At 50.9% G+C, this 8439-nt stretch overlaps 1 protein-coding gene across 1 annotated transcript; it reads right to left on the bottom strand.

Annotated features, from left to right (window-relative positions):
• Positions 1-1768: 1768 nt before the first annotated feature.
• Positions 1769-7853, bottom strand: FABP6 (fatty acid binding protein 6). Its single transcript, NM_214215.2, has 4 exons — positions 7719-7853; positions 6428-6603; positions 4869-4958; positions 1769-1883 (listed from the first exon to the last, which is right to left on the bottom strand). The coding sequence occupies exons 1-4, from the start codon at positions 7783-7785 to the stop codon at positions 1830-1832; spliced, it is 387 nt and encodes a 128-aa protein (NP_999380.2). The 5' UTR covers positions 7786-7853; the 3' UTR covers positions 1769-1829.
• Positions 7854-8439: the final 586 nt, after the last annotated feature.

Consider the following 8439-nt stretch of genomic DNA (forward strand, 5'->3'; position numbering starts at 1 on the left):
CCTCTTCACTATTTTGCTCATCCCTCTCAACCCCCTTCCCCTCTGGTAACCACTAATCTGTTCTCTGTATCTATATGAGTTTGTTTTGATTTTTTGAGAAATCATGCAATATTTGTCTTTCTCCATCTGACTTATTTTACTGAACATGATACCTTCAAGGTCCATCCATGTTGTCACAAATGGCAGGATTTCATTCCTTTTTTTTTTTAATTTTTTTTTTTAATTTAATCTTTTTAGGGCTGTACCCGAGGCATATGGAAGTTCCCAGGCTAGGGGTCAGGTCGGAGCTCTAGCTACCAGCCCACACCAGACCCACAGCAGTGCCAGATCTGAGCTGCGTCTGCGAGCTACACCACAGATCACAGCAATGCCAGGGATTGAACCCGCATCCTCATGGATTCTAGTCGGGTTTGTTACCACTGAGCCATAACAGGAAATCCAAGATTTCATTCTTTTTCTAAAGCTGAATGGTATTTTATAGCTGAATGATATGTATATATATATCACATCTTCTCTATCTATCTCTTCATTCACTAATGGACACTTAGATAATTCAAATCTTATAATGAGTATATTCTTCTCTTTTCAAGGAGTCCTGCAGGAATTTTGATTAGTGAAGGAGAGAGTTTCCTCTCTGATGTTACTGGCTCTTGTATGTGTCTCTCATCCTTTTCATGAAGGGAGGCCTCAGGCTCATGGCTTTGGGCAGCAAAATCTGGCTAGAAATCAAGATCGTTCAGCTTTGGCTTTTTAAAAAAATAATTTAAATCTATTTGTGGCAAATGATGTTGGCTTTCCATGTGCAGAAGAGATATAAAGTTTCCAGTGTAGTAAAGATAAGTGAATTGTCTTAGAGTAAGTATGAGATAAACAGAAGTCAGAGTGGTACCCAGATGGAGTACACTCCCAAGGAGAGAGGAGAATGAGAAGCATCCCATTCAGACGCTAGGGCAGCCATTGTCCTACCTGGAGTCGAGCAGACCTCCCTTCTCCCCTCCCATGCCTCCAGCAGTTGCCAGAATCAGGGAGGTTTGCTCAATCCAGATGCTCAGCGTCCTGACGCAGGGCTCCGGGTACCCACCAGGGATCAGAGTGACCTTTCTGACACCTTTCCCAGCCCACCGCAGCCTCTCCATGTTTCTCCCAGGCCCCCCTGTCCAAGCCCTACTGGCTCAAACCATGACACCTCCTGGTTCCTTAGAACCTTCCTGGTGCTTTCTCATAGACTCACTTCTCAGTCCCTTGTTGGTCCTCCTGGCCCCTGTTGTGCCAGCAGGTAAGGTGAACCCCAAAAAAGCAACTCCGCAGCAAATTAGTGGAGAGTCACAGCCATGCTGAAGCACCTTCCCAGCTAAGCCGTGGTGCATCCATCCCGGTGTCTGTGCAGCCTCAGAGCCCAGCTGGGGGGGGGGGGGCCTTTCCTGGAAGTCTCAGTCCTGCCCCCTACCCCCCATACACCTGTCCTATGGCCCATCTGAGAGTCAGTGGGTTACCCCTCCCAGGTGATGGTGCCCACTCAGAGTGTGAGTGGCAGGCTATTGCGAGGGGTCCTCAGAACTGTGCCCACCGTGCCCTCTCCCTGCGGGTCAGGAGTCTTCCATCCACATCCAGGTCTCCCCGCCACATGCCATGACATGGATCCCACCAGGGGCCTCAGGGCCAAGGTGTGGCCTGTGTAGCCGTCCTCAGGATTTCCCACCCCCACCAGCCAGAACTGCCCCAAGACACTAGGGAACCAAAGACAAAGAAGTTCTGGATCAAACGGAGGTCTACTGTTACACCAGGTTTATTTGTGGCTTTGTGGCCCCCTCAGAGCCCTGCCCACTAGCTCATGCCAGCTTCTTGCTTACACGCTCGTAGCTCACGCCTCCGACAGTGGAGACCTGGAAAAAGCAGCGAGAACAGAGGGAGTTAGCGTAGGGGCCTCACGGACCATGTAGGGGCCCAGACAAGGCAGACCAGCCTCGAATCCCAGCCCTGAGTGGGAGTCAACCCCGCTGCACCACTTCTCTGGGCTTCAGTTTCCTGACTGGTTACAGGACTCGCTGTGGGATAACCTTCTACCCATCTGTCCATTTCAGTTCACCTGTGCCAGGCATGTCCCTTGCAGTGTCCCATTTATGCCTCCCCACGATATGGAGGTTGTCCCGTTGTTCCGTTGTACAGATGAGAAAACTGAAAAGCCAATCACCCCTTGAAGGATCAGGGACCATGCTCAGTCTGTACCGTTTAGCATTTATGGGGCACCTGTGCTCGGTGATGGGAAGATATGGTCTCTGCCCTTGGGAAGCATAAGGTCTCGTGAAAGAGGCTGGCAAGAGGGTTCTATTCGCTTGGCATGAGGAGGAGGCTCACTGCATGTGGCGCCCTGGGCCTGGGGCCATTGAGATGTGCTGTGATGTGGTGTGTGCATGGCATCGGTTGGCCCTGATCCCCAGCAGAGGAAAGCCGCTTTCTCAGGAGCAGAGGTGCATGGCAGATGGAGTTTTGTGGAAGCAGTTTTGTCAAAGGCCAGCAGTGGGAAGTAAGGTGTGATGTGCGTGTGGGGTGGACAGAAGATAGAGGGAAGGAGGAGGCTGGGGCTCAGTCTCGAGGAGAGGTGATGAGAGAAGGCGTGCTGCTGGTGGGTGGAGGCGGGAGGAAGAATGCTCACGAAATGCACCCCTGTTGGTGAAGAAGGAGGGAGGTTTCCAGGATGATTCTGGGCCTCCAGAGGGGGGAGATCTACAGCCAAGACAGCCTCTCTCTGGTGTCTTGTCCATGTGCATGTGCATCTGTGTGTGTGCCTGTGCCTGCATGTGCGTGATGGCCCTGAGCTCTGGGCACTGCTTATACCATATAGGCTCTATGGCTGGGCACCCCTCGGAATCAGGAAACAGCTTCACTCCATGTGGGACCTGTGTTCTCCCTGCACCCTGCACAGGATGGGGAGCCTTGCCTCTGGGAGTCAGAACCTTCTAGCTTTCATCAGATTCTCCAAGACATCAATTTCCATTCCAAAATGTATAGTCACTTGTGCCACACATGTATATGTATGTGTACATATGTATACATACACACACTTACATGTGTATTTCTTTTTTTCTTTTTACAGCTGCACCTGCACCTGATCAAGGCCAGGGATCGAACCCATGTCCTCATGGAGACTATGTCAGGCTCTTAACCCACTGAGCCACAACGGGAATTCCAGTATACATACGTACTTTTTTAAACACTGTACGTATATTTATTTTTTGGTTTCGTTTGTTTGTTTGTTTGTTTTAGAAATTAAAACAGGAGTTGCTGTCGTGGCGTAGCGTAAACAAATCCGACTAGGAACCATGAGGTTGTGGGTTTGATCCCTGGCCTTGCTAAGTGGGTTAAGGATCCGGCGTTGCCATGAGCTGTGGTATAGGTCTCAGACACGGCTCGGATCTGGCATTGCTGTGGCTCTGGCGTAGGCTGGCAGCTACAGCTCTGATTCAACCCCTAGCCTGGTCACCTCCGTATGTCGAGGGTATGGCCCTAAAAGTACAAAAGGCAGAAAAAAGAAAAAAGAAATTAAAGTGTGAACAAAGACCCACTGGCCTGGGAAGAGCAGGCAGAAAGTTTAGAAGTCAGCTGATGTGACCTGCCTTTACCATGAACTGGCTGTGTGGCCTTAGACAAGCTCCCTGCTGTCTCTGAGCCTCTGTGACTCTCTTTAAAATGGGAGTAGTGGGAGACACTGAGCCTCTTGGGCCCACATGCTCCTTTCCCCTAGACAGGGCTTGAGAGGAAGGAAATAAGGAAGAAGATTGAGACAGAGATATAGGAGACAGGGAGGCAAGGAGGTGGCCAACCCCTGCTCCCTCGTCACTTCTCTTCTGGAGAGGCCTGGGGAAGACAGACCAGACCTTCTCCAGGGGACTTCAGCCCAGGATAGAGGCTCACTAGGGGGCAGTGACTGTGGAAACACCTGCTTTGTCCTTGTAACTTCACATCCATCTCTGGAGCCCAAGGTACGGGGGATGGGGGGTGTACACACGTGAGATGAAGGGCGGCACCTCCCACCTGCGTTCACAGAGAACGGGGTGGGCAGTCCATCCACAGATATGTGAGCTGGCCCTGCCAGCGTTTTAAAAAAATGTGTAATGGGAGTTCCTGTCATGGCTCAGCAGTAACGAATCTGACTAGTGTCCATGAGGATGCAAGTTCGATCCCTGGCCTCACTCAGTGGGTTAAGTATCTGGTGTTGTGGTGAGCTGTGGTGTAGGTCACAGACAAGGCTCAGATCTGGTGTTGCTGTGGCTGTGGTGCAGACTGGCATCTGTAGCTCCAAATTGACCCCTAGCCTGGGAACCTACCTATGCCGTGGTTGCAGCCCTCAAAAGACCAAAAAAAAAAAAAGTGTGTAACTAGTTAGCAACATTTGTTGATCTGGAAATTTCACTTTGAAATGCTAATTTCTAGCTTCTCTTGAAAAACCTGAAGCCCTAGCACAAGGGCTGAAGTCTCTTGTGGAAGTGGAGCCGCCCTTGCAAGGCCACCTGGACTGGCTCCTTCATTTACACTCTAGGAAGGGTCCAGACTTGTGCCTCCGAGGTGGCCTCGTGTGGACACTGGAGTCAGACTGCCTAGTGCCAAATAAATCCCTGCTCTGTCAGAACACTCTGTGCCCTCCAGCTCATCATTTAGATTCCTTGTGCCTCAGTGTCTTCACCTGCAAAGTGGGGATAAAAATCCTTATCTAACAGGGAGATTGTGAAGGTCAAATGAGCACCCAGCACCCAGCCTGACCCCTGGAGCATGCCCGTGAAGCCAGCTGCCCAGAGGCCTGCCTCTCAGGGGCCATGGCTGGGGGCAGAAAGCCTTCTGATCAGCAGTGCTGGAAACAACAGGACACTTACCTCCACCAGCTTGCCGTCCACAATCTCCGCGGTGTGGTGGTAGTTGGGGCTGTTCACCACCACCTTCCCCCCCTCCATCTGCACAGTGGCCTGGAGAAGAACATAACACAGTTTGAGTTGCAAGCCCCCCAACCGCAGACCAGGTCTTCAGCCTCAGCAGCCCCCCCCACCCCCCACTAGGAGTTAATTTGCCCTGTAGGCATACAATTACATATATCCAAACCCTGGCAAGTCACTGAACCTCACTGTGCCTCAGTTTTCTTATCTCTAAAATGGGGATAGTAACTGTACCTACTGTGTGACGTTATTGCAAAGATCAAATAATTTACTGCGATATATGTGAAGCGCATAGAGCAGTGCCTGGCCCCGTGATGTGCACGTCTTGTTAAACTATGGTGACAGTTGTGGCCATCGTTCCTAGAATGATGCCAGTGGCATCCAAGGGTGTTGAGTACGGCAGTGTTTGTGATGGTGAACAACCTAAGTATCCAGCCTGGGGTATCCACTGGTAAATAACCTAAACATCTATAATTAAATATCCATCAGTGAGGGAGCAGTAAGTGATAGCATTTCCATATGATAGGATACAGTGCTGCCTTTAAAAACAAATAAGCATGAGTTCCCATTGTGGCTCAGCAGGAGTAGGTCGCAGACTCGGATCAGAACCTGTGTTGCTATGGATGTGGTATAGGCAAGCACCTGCAGCTCCAATTTGACCTAGCCTGGGAACTTTCATATGCTGCAGGTACAGCCCTAAAAAACAAAAAACAAAAAAACAAAAAAACAAAGTCAATATGTGCTGACACAGAAAGACGTCTGTGAGAAGTGGTTAAATTTTTTAAATGCCCGAGTGGCAGAATATTAATATTATGGCTGCTTACCCTCCACCTTGCAGCCTGAAGAATAAAGTATTCTCGTGGTCAGGGTTGGGGACTGCAGAGGGGATCCAGACCAGGAGGAAGACCTGAGGGGCCAGTCTGGGTCGGAGGGGGACAAACAGCCACCTGTTTGGGTAACACTTCTTTGCTTCCCAAGATGGCAGTTTCAAACCCAGATGAGTTTGATTCTAGGGCCTGGGCCCATTCATCTCTAGGCCACCCTGGAGGCCCCGTAAAAATGTGGCTGTGCTCTCTGGAGCCTGATGGCCCAGGTGCGAAGAGCTGCTGCTGCTGTGGGAACCTGGCAGCTACTTAATTCCATGTCTCGGCTCAGCTCCTGGTCTGTAAAATGGCAGTAATTGTCGTGGCCTCATGGGCTTACCTGCATTAAGGTGCATGACAGAGGTAGCAAGTGTCCGGAATGTGTGCGTTAAGGATTCAGCAAATGTTAGTTTCTGCTATCATTATAGTGCCCGTTATTGATGGTAGCATTAAAAACCAGGAATGTCATTGTACAACTATAAATGTAATTGAGTAATAAAAAAAATGCTATAAAAAGTAAAAACCAGGAATGACTGCATTGGCAAGTCACTCCAGCTCTCAAAGCCTCAGCCTGGGGAGCAGCTGGGGGGCAGGGGGGACATGACTAGGAAGGAGGGAGGGGGGCTGGCGGCCTCTCACCTTGAACTTCTTGCCCCCGATGGTCTCTATGTCGCACTCCTTGCCGATGGTGAACGTGTTGGTGATGGAGTGGCCCCCGGGGTATTGCTGGGACCAGGTGAAGTTCTGGCCATCCTGCTTCACCTCCGAGATGATCTTGAGGTTGCGGGCCTTGTCAATGGCGTCGCTGGGGAGTGCTGGGCCGGGAGACAAGCGGAGCTCGTAAGCCTGTAAGAGGTGCCTGTAACCTGTGGTTTGGGGGATGCCCTTGCCTGCCCTGCGGCAGGCTAGCCTCAGGGTTAAGAGCATAAGTCTCAGTTCTGTCGAGAGCCGAGGGGCGTGGGCAAGTCACTGCCTCTCCCAACCTCAGTGTTTTATCCTCAGAGTGGGGAGAAGGCCCATTTCACAGGACCGTTGCAAGGATTTGATTATGGTGACTGTGTCTGGTAAAGCTCCTAGTGTATAATTAGCAATAAATCATAGCTGCTCTTCTGAACTATACTAGAAATTTGCCAAGGTCATAAAGTTTGAGAAGGAACAGGGCCTTCAGGACTGTCTTCTAATGCTTTTATTTAACATATAAGTTTCCTGTAACTACATTGTTGTAGAAGAAGCCAACTTGCTGTTCCTTCAGGGCCAGTCCTGGTTAATTAACTCAGAAGGGCTCTTGCCTCCCCACATAGGCCCTGCTTTCAGGGTCCTTCTCCCACCAGGAGGTGAGGCCGAGGTCTCCTGGGACTGTCCTCTGAATCTAGACAATTGCATTGCCTCCCACTTAGCTGGCCCACTAAGATTCCTGCAGGACTGTCAAGTCCACTGCCTCATTGGTTCCTCACAACCAGTGTTGCAATGGAGCAGTCAAAGGACTGGTGTCTTTGACTCCATCCGCAGTGCCTAGCATTGTAAGAGGCCCCTGTTTGCTGAATGATTCAATGAACAAGTGGCTTGTCAAACCTAGACTCTGTGCTGTCACTCCTTGATCACCTCTCTCCAGGCCAGTTGTGGGGACACCTCTCATCATCTCATCATCATATCTAGAGGATCTAATGTTCTTTGCCACTGATGCACAGTGAAGCCTTGGGCAAGTCTTGCTGAGGCGTCGCAGCAGTAACATTGGGTTGGCCCATGCGTATAGCAGGTACTCAAGAAATATTTGAGTGAATAAACCAAGCAAATCTCTACCTCTCTTAACTAGCTGTGTGACCTGGCACTAGTCACTTAGCTTCTCTGGGTCTCATGGAGTTTGGGTTCCTGGCACAGAGCTGGCCAAGACAGCCCAGCCCCAGGAAGGTGTTCTCAGGAGCTCACTCACCCAAGCGCTTCATGAACTCATCGTAGTTCTTCTCACTCTCGATCTCATACTTGCCGGTGAAGGCCATGCCGCTGGAGAGCTGGGAGGTCCAGGAGCCGAAGGATGAGGCAGGAGGGCTGCAATGCTGAGGAGTCTGGGGCCTCAGCTTATATACTCTGCCAGGTGCTGAGGCTCAGCCCCCAAGTCACCCCACTTCTCCTTCCCGCCCCTGAAGAGGAAGCACCTGCAGTTTTACGATGTGGGTAGGACTTGGAGGAGCAGTGCCCTGAGGTTATTCACCCTGGGGACTTGCTGGCTGGAATCCCATTGCCATTCCCACAAGTCCAGGGCCAGCTCTGCACAGGGTTTGGGGTGTCATCCACCTGTGGCCAGCCCTCCCTCCCTCCATCTGTGCTCTCATCACCCCTCATTTACTCAGTCACCCCGGCATTCATCAACCAAAGTGCATCTGGCACCTCAGTGTGGGGCCAGTACTGAGGAAACAATGAGATATACCCCCTTCCCAAAAGAGCTCCCAGTGAGATCCAGAGACAAAACACACCTGCAGAGAACTCTCATGCCAGCAGGTTGTGATGTGTCCCAAAAGAGATCTAAGGCCTGGGGAGGGAGCCATGGTGTCCAGCTGGCTGGTGCAGCTTTGCCTAGGAGATGCATTTAATACAGGTCTCGAAGGGATTTGGATGTTTGGAGAGGCAATGAGGTTGGAAGAGACAGAACCTAG

The sequence above is a fragment of the Sus scrofa genome, chromosome 16 (genome assembly GCF_054392235.1).
Source record: "Sus scrofa isolate SSC_HxYL_T2T_F1_AM1 chromosome 16, Sscrofa_HxYL_maternal_Yorkshire_Landrace_v2.0, whole genome shotgun sequence".
Lineage (NCBI taxonomy): Eukaryota > Metazoa > Chordata > Mammalia > Artiodactyla > Suidae > Sus > Sus scrofa.

Bases quoted from the DNA above. Each gene is read 5' to 3' on its own strand.
- FABP6 (NM_214215.2), bottom strand. From the start codon at position 7,785: ATGGCCTTCACCGGCAAGTATGAGATCGAGAGTGAGAAGAACTACGAT. The intron at 4,959-6,427 runs GTGAGAGGCCGC...GTTCTTCTCCAG, and splicing joins TCGGGGGCAAGAAGTTCAAG to GCCACTGTGCAGATGGAGGG. The intron at 1,884-4,868 runs GTAAGTGTCCTG...TGCTTTTTCCAG, and splicing joins TGGACGGCAAGCTGGTGGAG to GTCTCCACTGTCGGAGGCGT.